At 42.1% G+C, this 23,429-nt stretch overlaps 1 protein-coding gene across 1 annotated transcript in view; it reads left to right on the forward strand.

Moving 5' to 3' along the window:
* The window catches only part of SLC22A16 (solute carrier family 22 member 16), a 109,875-nt gene that overhangs the window by 50,238 nt on the left and 36,208 nt on the right, over positions 1 to 23,429 (forward strand). Inside the window, exon 2 of the mRNA XM_077487117.1 lies at positions 9,830 to 10,306. Coding sequence (XP_077343243.1) covers positions 9,830 to 10,306 — 477 coding nt within the window. The remainder of the gene's footprint in view (positions 1 to 9,829; positions 10,307 to 23,429) is intronic.

Consider the following 23,429-nt stretch of genomic DNA (forward strand, 5'->3'; position numbering starts at 1 on the left):
CAGTGTTAACTTAAATGTAGAAAGCTGACAGGGCAGCAACTGTCAGACTTTTAGAGAGCCCTTTACCACTAACACTCAGCTCCAGGAGTCATCTTTAGACAAATTAAATAACGTTGTAAAATAGGAATAATAGTACACCTTTTATAAACAAGCCAGCACAATTATAATTATTTCTTTCTGAAAGTTTAGATTTTTGCATAACTTTAATTATGTGTGCCATATTTATTTAAAACGTATTATATATTGAAAATCTTACTCCTGATTGCATGTGATTTTCAATCCAGATGTTTTATTGTTTGTTATTAACTTAATGTTTTTTCCCCAATTTTATTAAAGTAGACATTGTACAGGTTATATTTGCTAGTAATTATTTTAGCATCATCCTTTTTTTTTACATTTTTTTTTTTTTTGATGAATATTTATGGGGTCAAGGCTAGAAAGAGCACTGTAAGAAATTAAAATGATAAATACTATGGACCCTATTTATGGAAGAGTACAGTATGTGCTGTAAGTACACCACTGGACTTCACTTTAAATATTACACCTAGTGCCTGCCTTTATTTAAAAACATATAAGGCACAGCATGAGCCTTCAACTGTCCTTCAGCGCACTCTCCAAATAATACTGCAGAGAACAATCTGAAATATAAGGAGAGCCCTGCCACAAAACCTGATACATGATAGGTTCCCTCCTTCCATTACTTGTCCCCCTCCACACTCTCACTCATTAGAATAGATTAGGCTTTGTTTGCTCTTTCCATTAAGAAAATATTGATATTAAAAAATTTCCTCTGGGTAGCCCAGCCAACTCCTACAATCAGGGCCATCTTTTAAGGCAGGGCAAAAGGGGCTTGCCAACTATACCGTTGTATCTCCCTTGCATTAGTGGTCAGTGTAAATCCCTCCTTACATTGGTGGTTACTGTGAATGCTCCTATTACATTAGTGGTCAGTGTAAATCACCTTTACATTAGTGGTCATTGTAAATCTTCTCATTACATTGGGGCTTGGTGTAAAATACTTTTATTCACACTAGTGGCCAGTGTGAAGGTCCCCCTTACATTAGTGGTCAGTGTAAATCCCTCTTTACATTGGTGGTTACTGTGAATGTTTATATTACATTAGTGGTCAGTGTAAATCCCTATTACATTGATGGCCAATGTTGAAATACCTCTTTATATTGGTAGTCGGTAAAAAAATAAGCATTGCCATTGATCACACCTTCCCCTCCCCCCAGCACTGCCACTGATCCCAGGAGCTCTAGGAGTTTTCTCTCTATTCATGGATCCCCTCACCACCCCAGTCCATGGTGTGCAGGCAGGTGGAGAGCAAAATTGCATGGAGGGGGGACCAATAAAATGTTTTCCCAGTGTCCAATCAGTTTTAAAGATGGCCATGCCTACAATAAAATTGTTAAGGAGTGATATGATTGCTCTTATAAAAAATAATTGATTTGCTTGATCAATGTTCTTTGTAAATGCCTGTGAAATATGTCTATGCTACTTAAGCCAAAATAAAACAAATATCACCTTACCAAGTTACCACTTTGTAGCATACTCAAACTATTTTTCCAATCCTCTCCCTTTAAAAAAAGTAAATTGCAATGGTGCTTACATGTATATACATTGCCCTCCTTCAATTTTTTTAATTAGACCCCTCCAATCCATTGATGAAGCGAGAGAGTTGCTATCTTTTTTCTTTGTTTGTTTTAAATGTCAACCATTTACAAGTTCTCATAGGAAAGCTTGAGAGAGGGACATGTTGGTTTTAAATAGACTTAAAGGTTAAAGCCTAACTAAAGTCACATAACAAGTAATCAAATAGTATCAATGTTTATAGCCTTACCTCCACATTTTTGTTACAGCAATTGCACAATAGAGTTAGGCGAACAGTTGGGGTCGAGCACAAAAAAAAAACACCCGAATTTGCGGGGCGCTTGGCGGGATGTTGGCGATTTACAGTGCATTCTAGAGCCCTAATTAGGGCACAGAGCACTGTCAGAGCCCTGACTGGACAAAATGATGATGACTTGTCCAATCACAGCTCAGTGCTCATAGTCCCACCCCACACTATAAAAGGTTCCTTCTCACAGGAAGCTTTTGCAGTGTGTTGTTGGAGTGGAGATAGACAGAGCCAGGGCTGTCTTAATGAGCGGGCACCTCTGGGCACTATCCAGGGTCCCCAGCTGCATGGGGGGCCCCTGCACTTTCCCTGTCCATTTGCAGCTTTGTAAACATGTACTGCTTTTAACATTCACTATACTACCCAATCCTGACACTATATCTCCCTATACTACCTAATCCTGTCACTATATCTCCTTATTCTATGAAATCCTGTCATTATACCTCCCTATACTATCCAATTCTGTCATTATACCTCCCCAAACTACCCAATCCTTTCACTATACCTCCTTATACTACCCAAACCTGACACTATACTGTACACCCAATACTGTACACTCCTGACCTCCTTTCTACTGTGTCCTCCAAACCCCTGTACTGAGCAATCCTGCCCCCCATACTGTGTACAGTATACATAAATACAGGCCGCTGATAGGCTGGCAGAGGCATTTATGACAGGGGGCCAGTGTGTACAGGGAGGGGGATAGTTTAAAAAAGGAGTGAAAGCAGTGTGTACAGGGAAAAGAGCCAGTGTATATGGGGGGGGGGGGGGGGCAGTGTATAGAGAGGGCAAGACAGTGTGTATAGAAAGCAAATTTAATTTGAGATAATTCCCTAGTTGTCTGTATTTGTTGTTTCTAATTAGACTAAAAAGCCATGCCCATTATGTAGCATTATTTAGCCACACCCACTCCATGCAACCGCGCGCATAGCATGCCATAGGCCACTATCTCCCTGGTAGGGTCCCTAGTGCATTACTTTGTCCAGAGGCCCATGATGTTTTTAAGATGACTCTGGACAGAGCAGTGCTCAGTTTGCTACTAGCGAGTTAGTGTGTTCACTTATTGGGACTTTGAGTGCAGAGTGTTAGCATAGTGTTAGTATAGTGTGAGTATCGTATATAAAGTAATACTAAAGTAGCAAAATTTATTTAAATGTCATTTTTTTTTCTTTATAAATGGCAGTTTTGCTGCAGCAGGTTCTATGCATTGTACAGATGTGCCACTTTATGGGCAGACTGAGGGGACCCCCCAGGCACTATATTTAAATTAATGTTTAATTTTATTGTTTTAAGCATCATTAAAATCACTGCTCCTTTAAAAACAATCTTTTAAAAAAAATTATTTGTATGTCCCTTTTTATGGCCAATAACCTGCAATAACCCTTTAAAATGGGGATTTTTGATTTTTCAAATGTGGGTTACATTTTTGGGTTCCATAGACTTTAATGGGGTTTGTGGTTCAAGTCCAAACTTTTGCGATGTTCGAGAGTCCTGGTGAGAACCAAACTGTGGGGTGTTCATTCCATCTCTATTGTACAATATGTCTAATTATAACTGTGGGGTTTAATAGGCACCAGAGTTTGGCCACACTACCCAGAGCACTCTAATTGTCCTAGTTTAGATGAATTGAATTTGAAAAGAATATTTGAAAAAGAGTATTTGAAAATTATTTCAATTTCAGGTTACTTGCAGACTATCAATTGCCTTAAAGCGGTTCTGCACTCATAATAAAACATTTGCCCATTCTGTTGCCTCTAGACCATATATTTGATAATGCCACCTGTTTTTTTTTTTTTTTGATTCATCTACCTTTTGTAATCCGTAGTAGTTTATTTTCATCCCCTGCGGCGATGGGCGGTCTCTTGCGGGGATCAGCATCATTTCCTGCTGAAGCCCGCACTGTCTCCTGGGATCTCGTTCAAGTAATCCCAGGAGACATTGCGGCTAATGCACCCGACATCTCGCGAGATTTCGGCTAATACAGCCGACATCTCGCGTGATTTCGGCTGTAATAGCCGAAATCACGCGAGATGTCGGCTGTATTAGCCGAAATCTCGCGAGATGTCGGGTGCATTAGCCGCAATGTCTCCTGGGATTACTTGAACGAGATCCCAGGAGACAGTGCGGGCTTCAGCAGGAAATGATGCTGATCCCCGCAAGAGACCGCCCATCGCCGCAGGGGATGAAAATAAACTACTACGGATTACAAAAGGTAGATGAATCAAAAAAAAAAAAACAGGTGGCATTATCAAATATATGGTCTAGAGGCAACAGAATGGGCAAATGTTTTATTATGAGTGCAGAACCGCTTTAACATCCACTGTACGTCCAGAGGATTACAGTCAGCACAGGGTTGCCCATTAGAAGATATGTAGAAAATCCTTCCATTATTCTGGCACTACAGAAATTAAAGTTATTGTATTGTGTTGCAAACATAGTTGTGGATTAACTCGCTTAAAGCGGAGCTTCAGACTCCTTCAGAAATTTTTTTAGGTCAGTAGCTACAAATACTATAGCTGCTGACTTTTAATATTAGGGCACTTTCCTGTCCACTAATGATTTTTCAGTCAACTGCCAGGTGCTGCTGCTTCACAGCCGGTTCCCTACTGCTCATGTGCAAAGCATGCTGCACTTTGTGAATGGCCCGGCAATGGGGAAAGGATGAAGGGGGCCGAACTTCCTGCTGACTTTGCTACAGTGAGATCAGCCGAGAGTGGAAGCGAGTACCTGTCAAAACAAGAAACCCATGTCCCACTTTCCCCTGAAAGGTGCCACATGTGGCAGTGGAGGGGGGGAGCAAAACAAGCGGAGCTTCCCCTTTTGGGTGGAAATCCGCTTTACTAGCTCATTTGAATAAAGCCAGAAAAGCCTTATGTCTCAAGCACTGGTCTGCAAACTCAGTATCTAAACAAACTCTGTTCTATTAGTTTTAGGGAAAACTTCTGTTTGCCAAAACATTAGAGGTGGTCAGCAAGATAAGTTGGGGCTGATTTCACTAGAAAGGAACAATATTTGTAAGCCTTTTTGGTTGAATAGACCAGTATTGAGAAATCAGATGATATCAGCTACTCCCAACTGTGCAACTAGAGTACCTTGGTATGTTGTTCAAAACAACTCAAGGAAGGGGGTTTCCTTATTTGTGGAAAGATCCCAGAGGTTCAGGGCATAGTTTTCATAATAATAAGGAGAACCTCAATGATGGCGAGGGATCTTATGTGGGTCCTAGGCTTGCTTTGAGTCACAATTCCAGCAAATATGTGGGTGAAATGACACTGAAGATTATTCCAATACAACTTTCTCAATCAGGGGAATTAAACCTCCTTGTCCCAGAAAATTTCCTGTCAAATGCAATAAGAAGGTCCCCTGGAGGATAGAGCCCCGCAATCTGTCAGACAGCAAGCTGTTGGTCAGATGTCGGAAATTGTTCTCAACACAGATGCCAATCAGAAAGGCAGGGCTTGCATTGCCTGGAACCCCTTGATGCAGCTGTGGCCTCTAACTTCCAGCCACCTAGAACTGGAGTTGATTCTCAAGGTCCTTTGAGAGCCAGTTGCTGGGCCAACATGTAAAGATCTTGTCAGACAACAAGATGGCAGTGGCCTATCATGGTCAGAAAAGGAGGACCCAAGAGTCTTCAGTTGTTAAAGATCCCTTGAACAGAGCAACATATATAGTCGCTGACTATGTCATACCTACCCAGGAGCTTAGAACATGACAGTGAACAAGATCAGTAGAGTTTTCTGTAATCACAATAAATGGTCTGAAAGAGCTTTTGAACAGCATTACCCAGGGGTAGACTGTGAAGGGGAAAGAGCTGCATTTTCTCAGGCTGTAGAGGACACGGCTTCCCAATGCAATGAAGGAGCCTCGAGAGTGCACATTGCTTGTCAATGGGCACTGCTACTGCTGCATAATGACGGCCAGAGCAGAATCCATACGTCAAGGTGTGCCACCTGGGTGCAAAGCAGAGAGTGGATTAATCATTATGTGTGACCAAATGGTGAGCTGCAATATCCCTGGGATTTGTGAGCTGCTGCTATGGGGATTTAATATCTGCTTCTACAGAGACTGAGTACATATAGTAGCCTTATTGCTGCCTGCAGGCTCAACTGGGACTATTTTCATGTGCACCGACAGTACAATTGAGCCACAATGCTAGCCAGCTATAGAGTTAGGGCTAAAGAATGTTCATTCACAGCTGATTTTCACCTATTGCTTATGATAAGAGGTATTTCTCAGGGGACATTGTACCGTATCCTAGCCATTCCCACAGCGTGCACTCTGCACTAGTTATAGCATTATTATTTACATTGCAGTTAAGTGTTACATGCAGTGTTTATTGCTGACTTTTCTGATTCATGAGTTAATCCCAGTCTAGCGGTACAGAATTCTATTCTATATCACCATGGAATAGTAATTGTACTGTCTAGCAGATTATGTTTTGACCTACCTTCTGTGTGTTCATTTATGCTCAAACCATCATTTATTGTAAACTATACCAATACATTGAGTTAATTTACCACTAAATAGTCTTGTACCTGTTTCCTGGTACTAATTCACAATCAAGTTAAATATATCTACACTTGTGCTTGCAGTAACTTTCACTCAACCAGGTGTGTCAGAGGGACTGAGATTGTTCTTGAAGTTGAGGTGTAGAAAAGATAACCCAAATTACCAAGCGGCGCTTTCAGAGGTAGCACTACATTTGTATTATAAAAAATGCACTTGTCCATGATCCCTCCATTGCTTCTTCGGTAACCAAATGCCTAGGACTCGGCCATGTCATTCCTGTTGAATGCTAGAAACAGAGTTAAGATTGGCTAATTCTCCCTTTTAGGGAAGTTCAAGGGACGAAATGTCTAGCTTTTTGTCAGAAGACTCTTCATTCCTCAATCTTTTCAAATGTATTAATACTCCATAAAAAGAGGTAGGTATAGCAGATGTTAACGCGTTTCAGCCATGGCGGCTTTGTGAACAAGGCCATCATGGCTGAAATGCATTAACATCTGCTGTAGCTACCTCTTTTTATATAGTATTAATACATTTGAAAAGATCGAAGAGCGGGTATGGAGTTGCAGATTATCTTTTACTGATTATCGTGTTGGCAGCTGAGCAACTTTTTTTGCACTCGACAGCTCAGGAGAACATTCAGTTGATTTGGGGTAGTAGCACCTTTCTCTTGCTTTTTGTTGGACTCTTTATTTCTCTCTGAAAGTTTGTAAATGTAACTAAAGTTAACACTGGGATATAGGTCCACTTTAAAACATGCATACACTTTTAACTATTATTTGTTAAACTGTAAAAAAGCTTGTTTTATCTATGTTTTATTTCATTTTACCTTTAAAATATACAAAACCGTATATCACTCTAGGAAGACAACACTACCAAAAGAAAGCCATGGTGGTCCCAAAAAACATTGCATGCTTAACTTGGTCCCATTTAAATTTGACCCTTAGATTATAAGCAGCCTGGTCGGACAGGCTCCGCCCCCTCATCCAACAACACTGCTAACGAGGAGATGGAACTGTGATTGACAGTTGTGGTCTCTGGCAGCAGGAGCTGCTCTGACTATTATCTGCTAAAAAACAAATCACATTGCCTTCTGTGCTGTGTGTCTATTATCAGCTTCTTTTATACATACACAGCTCAGGAGTGCTGAGTGATCATTCAGTGTTATGAATGAGCGATTAGCTCTGCTGGCCTGTGATATACACTACACAAGTCCCACATTGCTGATTGTTCATGCATAAAAGTGAAAGCTTGACCAGGTTGTGTATGCGTAAAAGCAGCCCCTGATAGACACACAGAGCTACAGCTCTGAGTGATCTATAACGATTGGCATTGTTTATTTAGGCCAGGGTCACACTGGTGTATGACATGACAGTTGCAGGACTGGGGATCCAACTTCACCCTGAGACTTGAAGTGCGACATCCGTCTGACTTCAATGAATGGGGATTCAACTTTGATCCCAACAATGCCAGGCACTTTGGGAATCTTTAGGAGAAACTCCACGCCAAATAAAAAAAAAAAAAGCTGCATGGGTTCCCCCTCCAAGACCATACCAGACCCTTATCTGAGCACACAGCCTGGCAGGTCAAGAAAGGGGGAGGAATGAGCGAGAGACCCCCTACTGAACCATACCAGGCCACATGCCCTCAACATGGGGGGGTTGGTGCTTTGGGGCAGGGGGGCCCTTGTTGATGGGGACAAGGGCCTCTTCCCGACAACCCTGGGCGTTGGTTGTCTGGGTCTGCGGGGAGGGCTTATCAGAATCTGGAAGCCCTCTTTAACAAGGGGGCCCCCAGATCCTGGCCCCCAACCTATGTGAAGGAGTATGGAGTACATTGTGCCCCTACCGATTCACCTAAAAAAAATAAAAAAATAAAACATAGTATACAGGTTTTTGAAGTATTTTATTAAGGCAGCTCCAACATCTTTTACGATTTATTTTCTTCCCCCCGGCTCTTCAGCATCCTCCGCTGATGTCTTCTGCCTCTGTCGGTTCTTCTCCCCTCTCCAGTTCTTCTCCACTGATTTCTTCTTGCTCTCTCCAGTTCTTCTCCCTCTGTCCGCTGTCTTCTGCCTCTGCTGGGTCTCCTCCCTGCACTGTTTTCTCCCTCTGGTCCTCCTCCGATGTTGACTTGACGCTCTCTCCTGCTATAATGCTAGGTGCGCAGTGTTCCTTTACTTATATTGGCATGGGGCAGGGTCAGCGGGTGACATCATCCGGAGGCCCCGCCCCCTTATTACATAAACGCCCCGACATGACAGTGCGGTGATGTAAAACTGTGTTTTAGTTTTGACACTTTTTTTAGGTGAATGGGTAAGGGCACAATGTACCCCATACTCATTCACATAGGGTAAGGGGCTGGGATCTGGGGGCCCCCTTGTCAAAGGGGGCTTCCAGATTCCAATAAGCCCCCTGCAGAACCCGACAACCAACGGCCAGGGTTGTTGGGAAGAGGTCCTTTTCCCCATCAACATGGAGACAAGGCGTTTTGGAGTGGGGGTCGCAGGGCCCCCCTGCCACAAAGCACCAACCCCCCATGTTGAGGGCATGAGGCCTGGTATGGTTCAGGAAGGGGGGGCACTCGCTTATCCACCCTCTTTCCTGACATACCAGGCTGTGTGCTCAGATAAGGATCTGGTATGGATTTTGGGGGGAACCCCATGCCTTTTTTTTGGCATGGGGGGATCCCCTTAAATCCTTGCCAGACCGAAGGGCACAATTAGCATGCCAAAGTCGTAAAAGTTAAGACTGCAATCTGACTTTGATTCAACTTCAGTGATATTAAATGGGCTAAAGTAGGATCAAAGTCAGACCAAAGTAGTGCAGAAACCATTTTCAAAGTCGGACCAACTTGTGTCAGACCAGTTAAGACAGCTCTCATAGGGAAACATTGACTTTCACACATCATGCTACATGAGCTCCCAATGTCGGAGCATATGTCATACAAGTGTGAACCCAAAAAAAAGCACTCAGAGGCTCACTATCTGTGGCTGCTTTTACTTCATACAGGGCACTGGCAGATATTTTACACAAAGCAAAAGCTCTAGGTAATCTTTTACTATTATAAATGAACAAGCGGTGCTGAATAGTCATTCATAATATGACAGATCAATCAGTTTAGAAAGGGGGTGGGGCTTTGTGATGGCTGTACCTCGCCCCACAGGAATGCATATAATGTGGGCTTCAGAAGAGGGTGGAGCTGCAGTTAGTATTAAAAAGTGTGTTTTGGGGACAAAAGGGCTACTAATCAGAAAAGTGGCAAGTGCTATATGCACTTAGTCTTCCAGGGGGTTATAAAAAATGTATTTAAAAAAAAAAAATGGTGATAATAGTTATTTAAATGATTAAAGGCTTTACTGACAACTGTTTTCTTATTGTTAAATCTATGGTGTAACTTGTGTTTTATGTTCTGTTGCAGATTCCAAGCTTACATATACTTTGCTTCTGCTTTTCAAGCAATCTCATGTGGCATTCACTATCTGGCTTCTGTGTTCATTGCTGTCACACCAAAATTTTTCTGCAGACCTCCAGGAAATGCCAGTCTGATATTATTCCATAATGACTCTTTCTCTGAGTTCCGTGAAGTTTGGGATCTGTGGACATCACCAAATGATTATCTTATTGTCCAACAGGAAGATGGGGACATCTGGGAACTGCAGCATTGTAGCAGATTTAAACGTGCAAATAACGTAGATCTGATGTACAAGTCTGATGGAAATAAGACTCTCTTTTCCTGTACTGATGGATTTCATTATGATCTTACTAATTTGGATAGTAGCATAGTGACTGACTGGGATTTGGTTTGTGACCATGAATGGTTTGCTAAATTAGTTCAACCTACCTTCATGCTTGGAGTGCTCATCGGAGCAGTATTCTTTGGTGACATTGCAGACAGGTACAGTACATGCATGCAAAGAAAACAATTCTTGTAAAAGTCTCATCATCATGTTACCTACTAGAAGCGGCTGTGGGATGGCTAACCTGGCTCTAGCCTGTGGTCCTGAGCTAAAACTAGTTGCAGAATCCCAGACCAGAAAATACAGGGTCAACCAAAATAACAGGAGCTGCATATAAACTCTTTTTCAATAAGCAGGTTCACCTACTAATATACTAGAAGGTTACCACTACACACAAACAGTAGCACAGACCTAGCTATCTGGCACTGTGCATGTGAGATAATAACAATAGGGCAGAGATACATCTGTCACAAAGCTTTAGATACACAATCAAGAAGCTACGGTTAAACTATTAGAACATAGGCATACTTGCTTAATAGTCTCTACTTCTGGTCTAGGTGAAAATACAGCAGAAGTAGCAGACCCTGTGTGTATAAGGTCATGTTGTTCAGTTAACTCCCTCTCCACTTCCTTGTTCTGGACTTTCTGACCCAGACACACAGAGACAGTAGTGATGTATATAAATAATTTCATAGAATCTTAAGCAGCAGAGCTATTTTGGGCAGCATATCCCTGCAGCCAACTAATTCCCACTTGCAACTTTTGTTGTGTGATTTTCATGCAATTTCTCATATACTTCAGCGAGCTGTCCTATGTGCATTTCTCCCCCAAAAAATAAATACTACTCGTTTTTTGCCACAAAACAATTTGTAAGCCCTTGTTTTGATGTGATTGCTATGTTATTCTGATGCATGCCCATGGAGGCAGAGTAGCACTGCATTTGGGGTGCCATTCAGAATATTGGCACCCAAACATTCATTGCACATTATGCTGTGATTTTAAACCTCCTTGGGTGAAAAGTTAAAGCAAAGTCCTTTCACTGGGATTTAATAGACTAAGCTCTTCAGGACACAGGGTACTATGTACACACATATAGCTGCTTCCAACACACAAGGGATCGCCTCAGCCCCCATTCTCTAGGATCTCTCCAGTTTGTACTCATAAATGTATTGGTTGACTCCTTTCAACGTCTAATTTCTCCCTGTGATACCAGATTAGATCCTCAGACAATAGACCTTCAGTCAGCTCTCGGCTGCTTCGTGTAAAGCAGGCCTCCAGGTAGCCCACCTGAAGCCTTGACACCCCACAGGAACATGGCAAGATGGCCTAAGGGTGATGGCCTTATGGTCACCTTCTGAGAAAAAAGACCCTGATGCTCTTTGTCCCAGAGTATTTATACAGTCTTCCGGGTACCATCTGGGTAATTCTCTCAAGGGATTGGCCAGGACTGTATGAATATTTAGCTGCTGATTAGACTCTTCCTGCCCACTACTTTTCAGGGATTCTGGATTAATCAGGGTGAAGCAATCAACCCTGCAACTACTAGAATATAGAACAGAGTCAACAGACCAAAATAATCAATACATCCACTCTGGTTACAGTGAGACAAAAATTTATTTTTTATTTTTTATTTTTTACAAAACCAAAATGACATGGTATTACATAGATACAAGCAAAACATAGAATATCAGTGTATAGAAACTGACCAAAGGAAACATCCAGCAACTTTATAGATAGGTAACTAAATATATCACAATTCTATGGGTGAGGTAACAGCACCAGGCTACTGGCACATGCATGGCTGCCAAACCTTGTTGAACTTCCAAGGGCAGCCACTACTGATGTATGTCAGTTTGTAAAGAGGTAGCGCAGAAGAAATAATGGCTTCCCAGTAAGATAAAGCAGGGGGAGCAGGGGAGGACCATTTACAAAAGATCGCTTTCTTAGCATAGAATATTAAGTATGAAATCAATAATTTGCTATGATGTGATCCTAATCATCAGAAATTACAAGTAGAGCTAATTCTGGGGATACAAGTACAGAAAGCTCAAGTCTGAGATTAATGACTTCAAAAACAGCAGACCAGAAAATTTGTATCTTGGGGCACTCCCAAAACATGTGAAAATAAGTACCCAACTGGGTCTGACACCGAGGACAGTGTGGGTATGAGTACATTTTATGCAGCTTCATAGGAGTGTAATACACCTGATGTAGAAATGTTGTTTGTATCAATTTGTCCCTAGAGGAAATTACCAGCTTGATACATTGCTCAAGACGTTCCTCCCAGTCCTCTCTGTCTAAGGAGGGGATATCTTGTTTCCAGAGATCCCAGATTCTATTTTGTCGGAGTCTGTACTAAGCAGGATCTCATACAGTACGGAGAGCAGCTTATCCTAAATCCTCTTGCAAGAGGAGTTCCTATACAGGGTCTAACTGAAGGAGAGGCTGAGTGGGAAATTGAGCTCTGGCAGTGTGGCGCAGCTGGACATAATGTGAGAACATCCAACCCGACAAATTAAAACGCCCGGGATAGCTGAGGATATGTCAATATGAGCATACTATCCCATAGGGTCTTGATGCTGTAACGTGCCCATACCTGGGGATCTGGGATGTTGTGGAAATGGGCTAGATTGGGGTTCCCCCAAAGAGCCTGGATAGGTGATAGAATCACCATCTAGCAGCTAACTAAACCCGCAGTGTTGCCCTGACAGAGAGCCCAAACAGGCAGCCTCCAGTCAAAATGAAATGCCTAACAATGAAAAGCAGCTCCACTGGATACAGTAAGCCAGAACTAAATTTACATAATTCTACTACCTATCTAGAAAGGTGCTACATTGATATACACAAATCGGAAATGCTAAATATTACCCTAAGCTCTAAATGAGTTCAAACCTTGTGCCCCTCCTTCTCATTTCCATGGGGGACTGCTTATCTCCCCTATTTGCAGGTGAAAATAATTTCAACTGTATACAGGATTTACGTGGCCAATTTCCTACCCATGGTTTGGTTAATCGCTGATGGTCTATGTAAAGGGCATAACAACTCATACACCTGGATGGGTAGTAATGCTATACTCAAAACGAATAATTATGCCCAGACTGTTCTACCTCTTTTAGACTTTGCCCATCTTCATTCCTCCTTCCTTTCTGAAGTCAGTCAACAGTGCATCTATATGAAAACACATCCTTGAATGTCTCATTTTTATCTGGCTTTTCCAAAAATATACAGGAAAATGGCCTTCCCGGGCCTGCTTTGATACTACCAGGCAGTCCATCTTTCCAGAGTGCTTGCCTGGTGCAGACACTCCAGTTATAAACAGTTGTTAGAGATCACTCATGCTCTGAAATACTTCTACAGTGTTTGCCATGGATACATCTTTAATCCTTAATTCCTAATCTGTTGGGTTCTCTAAAAACCCATCACTGTCACCAGACCTACCCATAGGGTAGAACAACAGAGTCAACACTTCGCTGGACCAGGCAGAGGGGCTTCCCATTCCAATCATAGGCAACCCGGCATTCCCTCCTGACCTCACAGATAAGAGGTTTAGATGTCTTCTTTAGCTGGGTAAGTTTCTCCTTTGCCCTAACACTGAAAATCTTTGCTGGAACTCTGAACCCTCCTCTCATGGGGTTTCTGAAGAATTCTAACTACTTCTTTGGCCTTCTGAGGGCTTGGTACCTCCATTTTTGCGTTGAAGTCGGAGAGAGATTTGGGGCTTTTGGAGAGCATAACTTGGCTTAGTGGACACAGTGCATAACAACCTTCCTAAGTATATATTTATTTTGCATAGGATGTTTTAAAGCACAGAACACTATAGTTTAGCATTTATAGTATTTATTGGCATCATCTCATTTATTTGAGATGCTATTTATGCACATGTTGATTCACATAGGGTCGCACAGCTCTTTCTTGTTGTACTGAGCTTACCAATTTTGAGTTTGGCTTAGATCCAGCCAATTACCTTCTGCACCATTCTGATCTCCTAAAAAATACAGTGCCTTGACAAAGTATTCATACCCCTTGAAATTGTCCACATGTTGTCATGTTACAACCAAAAATGTAAACGTAATTTATTGGGGTTTTATGTGATAGACCAATACAAAGTGCCACATAATTGTAAGTGTAAGGAAAATAATAAATGGTTTTCCAATTTTTTTTATAAATATCTGAAAAGTGTGGCATGCATTTATATTCAATCTCCTTTACTCTGATAGTCCTAACTAAAATCTAGTGGAACCAATTGCCTTCAGAAGTCCAACAATAAGTAAACAGAGTCCACCTGTGTGTAAATTATTCTCAGTATAAATACTGCTTTTCTGTGAAGCCCTCACAGGTTTGTTAGAGAAGCTTAGTGAACAAACATCATGAAGGCCAAGGAACATGCCAGGCAAGTCAGGTATAAAGTCGTGGAGAAGTTTAAAGCAGAGTTATGTTATAGATAAAATATCCCAAGCTTTGAACAGCTCATGGAGCACTGTTCAATCTATCATCCGAAAATGGAAAGAGTATGACATGACACAACTGCAAACCTACCAAGACATGGCTGTCCACCTAAACTGACAGGCCGGGCAAGGAGAGCATTAATCAGAGAAGCAGCCAAGAGGCCCATGGTAACTCTGGAGGAGCTGCAAGGATTCACATGTCAGGTGAGAGAATTGTTCCACAGGACAACTATTAGTCGTGCACTCGTGGTGATGTACGACGACCTGAGAAAATTGAAGTTCAATAGCCAGTGCGGCTCTTGTGCTTGATATCAAGCATGCATGGAACTTTGTGTGCGGAATTGTGTACACATGATCGGAATTTCTGACAATGGATTTTGTCGGAAAATTTGAGCTTCAAATTTTGTTTGTCGGAAATTCCAATGGAAAATGTCCAATGGAGCTTATACACAGTCGGAATTTCAAACAACAAGGTCCCATCGAATATTTCCTGTCGGAAAATTTGATCGAGTGTACACTGCAAAAGGCATGGGACTGGGGCAGAGGTTCACCCTCCAGCAGGACAACAACCCTAAACATACACCCAGAGCTACAATGGAATGGTTTAGACAAAAGCATATTTGTGGGTTAGAATGACCCGGTCGAAATCCAGACCCAAATCCAATTGAGAATCTGTGGCAAGATTTGAAAATTGCTGTTTACAGATGCTCTCCATTCAACCTGACAGAGCTTGAGCTATTTTGCAAAGAAGGATGGGCAAAAAAGTCACTCTCTAGATGTGCAAAGCTGATTGAGACATCCCCAAAAAGACTTGCAGCTGTAATTGCAGCAAAAAGGTGGTTCTACAAAGTATTCACTCGGGGGGGGGGGGGGGGCTGAATACAAATGCACCCCACACTTTTTACTTATTTGTAAAAAAAATTAAAAAACAGTTTTTCCCACTTCACAATTATGTGCCACTTTGTGTTGGTCTATCACATAAAATACCAATGAAATACATTTACGTTTTTGATTGTAACATGACAAAATGTGGAAAATTTCAAGTTGTATGAATACTTTTTCAAGGCACTGTAAATACAAGAAATCCATGCTAATTAATTTATTGAATGCAGCAAAGGCGTATATACCGGTATTGTGAAAGCAGGAATCTCCCCCTACAGTCTCAATATGGTTAGTCAAAGTACCTGAGATCTATTCCATAGAAAATATCACTGCCGCTTTGAGAGACAAAGAAGTGAAATTTGTATGGAAGTAATCCCATTGGTCTCTGTATAGATGCTCCATAGAATATAGTTCTGTCCTAGTAGCGGCTGGCAATAACCACATGTAAAAATCCAACATGCTGGTTGTACCCAAGTTGAACATCAGCCTGCCCATAGATGGATCAAATATGGTCTAGTCCCTGTTGAACCGGCCGAGATTCGAACCATCTATCTAAGCTAACCATAGATGGATTAAAATCTGGCCAATGTAGGAGGGACCTAACGATTGGCTTCTTTCGACCAGAGGAAATATGCTTTAAACAATCAGCCACAGACAAGCCAACAATAAACAAACACACTTACAGAAATGGAGAACACAGGCATGACCTAATTAGTGGGCTGCTGTGCCTTTGTTGTCTAGACACAGTCAGAGGGAAGAAAAGTGACTGATGAAGCAGAACTTCAGCTGCCATTTTCTCCTGTGAGTGCCATTAACAAAATGTCAGAAAAGCAATGGTGTTACGTGAGAGGATGCTTTAAGCTATTATAGTAAGATAAAACATACATATGCAATACAATGGTATATACAATACAATACCCTGGTATTTTTTCCAAGAGTTTCATTTAAACTATTTTATTAAAAGAGTATTTTGAGGCAAACAAATCATTGAAAGGCCACTAAAAATTATTAGACGAGCTCTCTAAAGTTCACTCTGTACGCCACACTGCTAGCAAATGACAGATTTGCTAATTGTTTAGCTGTCAGATTTCCAGCTCTTCAAAGTTCAAACATCTTCTACGCACAAACAAAATCACGTTCCACAGGGAGGCTGGGATTATGTGTTCTTATACCTTCGTATGTGATGCAATCCGTATTGCTAACAGGAGGCTCTGACCAAGATCAGAAGCAGTTGAATGAATGAATGAATGAAATACTTATATAGCGCACAATGCGAACTGAATCGCCTCTAGGCGCTGTGGCGAGCCTTGATCATCTGCTAAAAGAGGAAGGTCTTGAGTTTTTTCCTAAAAGCCAGGTGATTTTCTTCCAGGCGGATGTTGCATGAAGCTTAGATTTATTTCCACTAACTGAGATGTCAATTATTTCAACATAAATTTATTTGAGTTACCTTGCATAGCCCCTTTGCATTACTCAGCCATCTAATTTAACCACAAAATACTGTTCTTTAAAAAACATAATTTAAAAAAAGTATTATTTTGCTTTTTTTTCTTGTGGATAAACAAACAACTGATCAGCCCATCCTAATAAATTATAAATTTAAATATTTTATTAGTAGAACAAGAAGCAAGACTATGCTTGTTTTTCTTCATTATAATATACACAATTTAAGCTGGACATGCACGGATCAATATTTGGATGATTTAGCAGGGACCGGGGATCTTCTGATCGACTTCTGTACAACCACCCTGTCAGTGGTGCAGTGCTGATCAGTATATTCTGAAGATAAGTTCCCCCCCTGTCAGAATACAATAGCTCAGCGGGGAGGATTCCCTCATCCACATCAATTGTGTGAATGGGAGAATCAAGTAAAAAAAAAAAAAAGACTCCTCCAAGGGCTGCCTTAGTAAGCTATAAAAAGTAAATGATCCCTCTTTTAAAAAAAAAAATGACACTTTTCGAAAAAGTCCAGCTTTACAAGAAATCTACTACACATTAGGCCCTCACATAAACATAAAAGTAAAACAATGAACAAATGTTACACTACTAATTGATGCTAAGGCTCCTTTCCCATGGTCATTCTGATCAGGTCCGCCTGTTTTTTAGGTGCACCTATCCAATTGGGTCAGCTAAAAAAAAGCTACCCATAGAGCAGAACGGGCTCTGTCCATGTCCGCTTTTCAAAAACTGAATGTACACGAATGTGTCGTCTACCCGCTGTGCTTCCATCAGCAGGGGATCAGTGAGCTGATCCCCTGCTGATTGGAACAGAATCTGCTCCATGTGAAATCGGCCTTAAGGGGCGCTAAGATATTATGCTTATAGCTCAAACATATAACTTATAAACAATTTTCTAGTATAATATTAAAGCTTGTGATATTTTAAGACACTACTTTTATAAATGACCTGCATTTTAAAAGCAAGCCCCAGGAGCAACACCAAACTTTGATGCTATCCAGGTTAATAGCTCTTTAATCTCTAGAGCAATTTTCATTTTTTGCACACATATTAAAAATTGTATTTTGGATATAAAGTTACTTAAAGCCCTCAGAATAGTACAGTATATATTTTCTGAAAGCAGAGGCAATACTGTATACTAATTGCATTTTTTTTATGTTGCATGATATTTGCACTGTTTATTAAAGTGGTTGTAAAGACTGAAGGTTTTTCTATGCATGAAGGTAAAAAAAACCTTCAGTGTGCACCTCCCCCCTCAGCCCCCCCCCCCAATATTTACCCAAGCCTGATCTCGATCCAGCGATGAGCACGAGACCTGAGGTTCTCCTGGGTCTCTCCCTCCTGATTGGCTGAGATGCAGCAGCAGGAGCCATTGGCTCCTACGGCTGCCAATCACAGGCAGTGAGGCAGGAGCAGGGGGCCAGGCTGAGCCACACTTTCTGTGTCTTATAAATTCAGGGAGCCAGCTCGGGAGCGATCAGGAATGATTGCCCCCACAACAAGCGGCTGTGCATGTAAACACAATTCAATTCTCAATTTTTTGTACATAATAAAAGATCAGGTAGTGAAGTGTAAATGGATACCAAATGTGTCAAGCCTCAAAACAACGTGCACCTGCAAAATGGCAAAACATTTATGGTACCCAAAATTATCAATAGGCAACACTTTAAATACCTTTAAATTAAAGTAAACTGTAAATTAAATGTAAACTAAAATTAAAGTAAACTGTAAATGATAGCCCCAAAATGATTGCTCTCATTCTGACATCCATGGCTATACTGTATATAATATGTGTGCAATTCCAGTTTACATACATATGAGCACCCTGTGTGCACATTTGTATTTGCAAGTGTGTGCAGGGTGATGACGTTAAATTCATTTTTTAATTCAATTTTTGTTATAACTTTATTTTTATTTTTTTCATTTAGCCTCATTGATATCACAATGGCGCTAACAACTTCACAAAGTCATAGCATTGAGCATGTAAAAGGTCCTCTTTATGGAGACATCAGGGATCTATATACCCCTATGTCTTCCCAGTTCTCCATCGCAGCTAATCAAGCACAGATCATACTTGATTAGCTGTTTTCCTAGGCCGTCAGAGTTGAGCACATCCAGCTTTATTGACAGCAGAGAGGATCATGGTTTGGCCCAAGAGCAGGAGAGCCAGGAACCATGGGGATAAGAGTCTGCCGAAGTGAGGGAGTACCACAATGCCAGCACTGTAGAAGTGACCAGACAGCGCGGTTGCTGTCCAGATCACTTTTACATGAAATGAAAATGAATGTATGAAATTAACAAATACATGCTCATTGCTCCTACTGCGACCATGGGCTTGATTAACCACTTGCTTACTGGGCACTTAAACCCCCCTCAGTCCCAGACCAATTTTCAGCTTTCAGCGCTGATGCACTTTGAGTGACAATTACGCGGTCATACAACACTGTACCCAAATGAAATTTTTATAATTTTTTTCCCACAAATAGAGCTTTCTTTTGGTGGTATTTAGTTACAGCTCGGAGTTTTATTTTTTGCTAAACAAACAAAAAAAGATGCAAAAAAAAAAAAAAAAAAATCATGTTTTAATAGTTTGTTATAAAATTTTGCAAACGGGTCATTTTTCTCCTTCATTGAAGTGCGCTGATTAGGCGGCACTGATAGGCTGCATTGGTGGGCACTGATGGGCTGCATTGGTGGGCACTGATGGGCTGCATTGGTGGGCACTGATAGGCTGCACTGGTGGGCACTGATAGGCATAGTTAAGGCGGCACTAATAGGCACAGATAAGGCGGCACCGATGGGCACAGATAAGGCGGCACTGATGGGCAAAGATGGGCACAGATAAGATGGCACGGATGGGTGGCACGGATAAGTGGCACGGATGGGTGGCACGGATGGGCACTGATAGGTACCACAGATAGATGGGACTGATGGGCACTGATAGGTGGCACTGATAGGTGGCTCTGATAGGTGGCACTGCTGGGCACTGATGGGCGGCACTGCTGGGCACTGATGGGCGGCACTGCTGGGCACTGATGGGCGGCACTGGGGTGCAGCACCTTTGAGGCAGATTTTGGGTGGCACTGTGGGTGGCACTGCTGGGTGGCACTGTGGGTGGCACTGTGGGCACTGCTGGGTGGCACTGTGGGCACTGCTGGGTGGCACTGTGGGCACTATGGGCACTGCTGGGTGGCACTGACAGGGGGGCACTTACTTTATTTCAGGATGGCACTGCGGGTGGCAGGTGGGCACTGGCAGGGGGCAGGTGTCCGTTTAAATTGCTGGCCGTGATCGGGACTGATGTCCCGAACACGGCCGCCGGCGATCGGCTTTTTTTTTTTCTCCTCGCGCTGTCAGCGCGAGGAGGAATACTAGCCGATTACCGGCTCCGTTTTATCACATGATCAGCTGTCATTGGCTGACAGCTGATCACGTGATAAGGGGTCGGGATCGACCCCTTACACGGATCGGTGATCAGGCGAGTCTCACGGACTCGCCGATCACAGAGCGCGCCGCGCGCGCCCCTCAGGGGGCGCGCAGGCCGCTCGTAACCGGGACTACGTCAATAGACGTAGTCCCGGAAATGTGGGTCCGCGCTGTTGCCGTCATTTTGCAATAGCGCGGATCCCAAGTGGTTAAAGCCCTTCACTATGTATATCCAGAGCAGCACGGTGGTTAATCCATATATTCCATCTCATTGTGTTGATCCAGCTGTCAAAAGGTCTGTATAATATTTTCAACATTTTGAAAATCAACTTACAGGTTTGTCATGATCCATTTAGGGCAAAGTAAAAGCGGAGCTCCAGTCGTTTTTGTGTTTATTAAGAGTCAGTAGCTACACTTTTTGTAGCTGCTGACTCCTAATAAAACACACACTCACCTGTCCCAGGCTCCAGCAATGGGGTAACCTGAACCGTCACTTCTCTCTCTCTCCTCTCCCCAGAGCCAGTATTTCAACTGTGGGCACCCAGCGGTGACAGCTTGCGGCTTTACAGCCGGGAGCACAATGTGCATGCACGAGTCACTCTGTGCCAGTCTTCTGGGACATGTTACGTGTCCCAGAGGACTGAAGGGAGGGAGAGGATGAGAGGAGAACTTCACCTAGGCGATCCGAGAGGAAGTGGGAGCATGTACCTGTCAAAACTGAGCACCCGTCCTCCCCCCCAAAAAAATGACATGCCATGTGAGGGGGGAGTTCTTAAAGTGGAACTTCCCATTTGGGGTGGAGCTTCACTTTAAAGTTGTTGTTAACCCTCTCATATACCCAATGAAGTGAATAGCCTCAATGAGACACAAAGATAAAACAAATCCTCCTACATAATTTTTAATTATTTATCTGCATTCTTCTCTTTTCAGCATCCCTTTGAAGTGCTGAAAATCCTTCTGCATCTGTCAGTAGCACAGACAATGGGGGGGGGGGGGGAGCTGCAGTTAGAGCTCTTGAACAGTGTGTGATTGCTGATTGGAAGGAAAGGGACACACCCCCCTTCACACAATAAAGAAACAATGCAGCGCTGTGTTGTGAATAGACAAGCTGTGTACTGAGCTCTTCTCCCCGTCACCATTTTATCCCTGGTGTTGGGAGAAGTGACACATTCTGATAACAGAAGAACAAAGCACCAGAGAGAAATTACACTCATAGCTTTGGAGAGGGAGAAGTAAACGGATATATGTGCTCTGTTCAGATTTCATGCCGGCGACCACTTGAATTAAGAATATACATAATTTTAACAATGTGGTGTCAAAGGAAGGCTAAATGTTGAATCTGCATACCTTTACAGCAAGCTGTCTTTTAGACATTAATCTGGACATCTGTGTTAGACCATGACACAGTGCTATTCTCACTTATGGCTCTAATTGTAAGAAGTCATTCCCAGAAGCATTTAACATGTATCCTAATGTATTGCACTTGCATGCAGCTAGTACATGTACAGAATTTCTTGCTTCCTTGCTAAAAAAAAACAAAAAAACTTAAGACTAAAGAAGGATGATGACACGTGTTCATTAATTATGATATACTGTACGTACATAAAAGCTTTATTGATAAAATCACCCTCCCTACAGAACCTCTATTTTGAATTTTTCAGCACGCCCATGTGCTGAAAAATATATGCAACTATAAGTCCACAAAACAAACTTTTTTGGGACCCCTTTGCAGCCACTTGCAACCATAATCTTAATGTCCACCATTTTAAAAAATTGGCATATATGTATATATCTATATATTGTGTGTGTGTGGTGTTTGTGTATGTATATATATATATATATATATATATAAAATATATATATATACAGTGCCTTGCGAAAGTATTTGGCCCCCTTGAACGTTTCAACCTTTTGTCACATTTCAGGCTTCAAACATAAAAATATAACATTTTAATTTTTTGTGAAGAATCACCAACAAGTGGGACACAATTGTGAAGTGGAACGAAATCTATTGGATTTTTGAAACTTTTTTAACTAATAAAAAAATGAAAAGTGGGGTGTGCAAAATTATTCGGCCCCCTTGCGTTAATACTTTGTAGAGCCACCTTTTGCTGTGATTACAGCTGCAAGTCGCTTGGGGTATGTCTCTATCAGTTTTGCACATCGAGAGACTGAAATTCTTGCCCATTCTTCCTTGCAAAACAGCTCGAGCTCAGTGAGGTTGGATGAAGAGCGTTTGTGAACAGCAGTTTTCAGCTCTTTCCACAGATTCTCGATTGGATTCAGGTCTGGACTTTGACTTGGCCATTCTAACACCTGGATACGTTTATTTGTGAACCATTCCTTTGTAGATTTTGCTGTTTGGGATCATTGTCTTGTTGGAAGATAAATCTCCGTCCCAGTTTCAGGTCTTTTGCAGACTCCAACAGGTTTTCATCCAGAATGGTCCTGTATTTGGCTGAATCCATCTTCCCCCTCAATTTTAACCATCTTCCCTGTCCCTGCTGAAGAAAAGCAGGCCCAAACCATGATGCTGCCACCACAATGTTTGACAGTGGGGATGGTGTGTTGGGGGTGATGAGCTGTGTTGCTTTTACGCCAAACATATCATTTTGCATTGTGGATAAAAAGTTCAATTTTGGTTTCATCTGACCAGAGCACCTTCTTCCACATGTTTGGTGTGTCTCCCAGGTGGCTTGTGGCAAACTTTAGACGAGACTTTTTATGGATATCTTTGAGAAATGGCTTTCTTCTTGCCACTCTTCCATAAAGGCTAGATTTGTGCAGTGTACGACTGATTGTTGTCCTATGGACAGACTCTTCCAATTCAGCTGTAGTTCTCTGCAGTTCATCCAGAGTGATCATGGGCCTCTTGGCTGCATCTCTGATCAGTCTTCTCCTTGTCTGAGCTGAAAGTTTAAAGGGACGGCCAGGTCTTGGTAGATTTGCAGTGGTCTGATACTCCTTCCATTTCAAAATGATCGCTTGCACAGTGCTCCTTGGGATGTTTAAAGCTTGGGAAATCTTTTTGTATCCAAATCCGGCTTTAAACTTCTCCACAACAGTATTA

This window comes from Lithobates pipiens, unplaced genomic scaffold (genome assembly GCF_037356315.1).
Source record: "Lithobates pipiens isolate NorthernLeopardFrog02 unplaced genomic scaffold, aLitPip1_a1.2 Scaffold_18, whole genome shotgun sequence".
Lineage (NCBI taxonomy): Eukaryota > Metazoa > Chordata > Amphibia > Anura > Ranidae > Lithobates > Lithobates pipiens.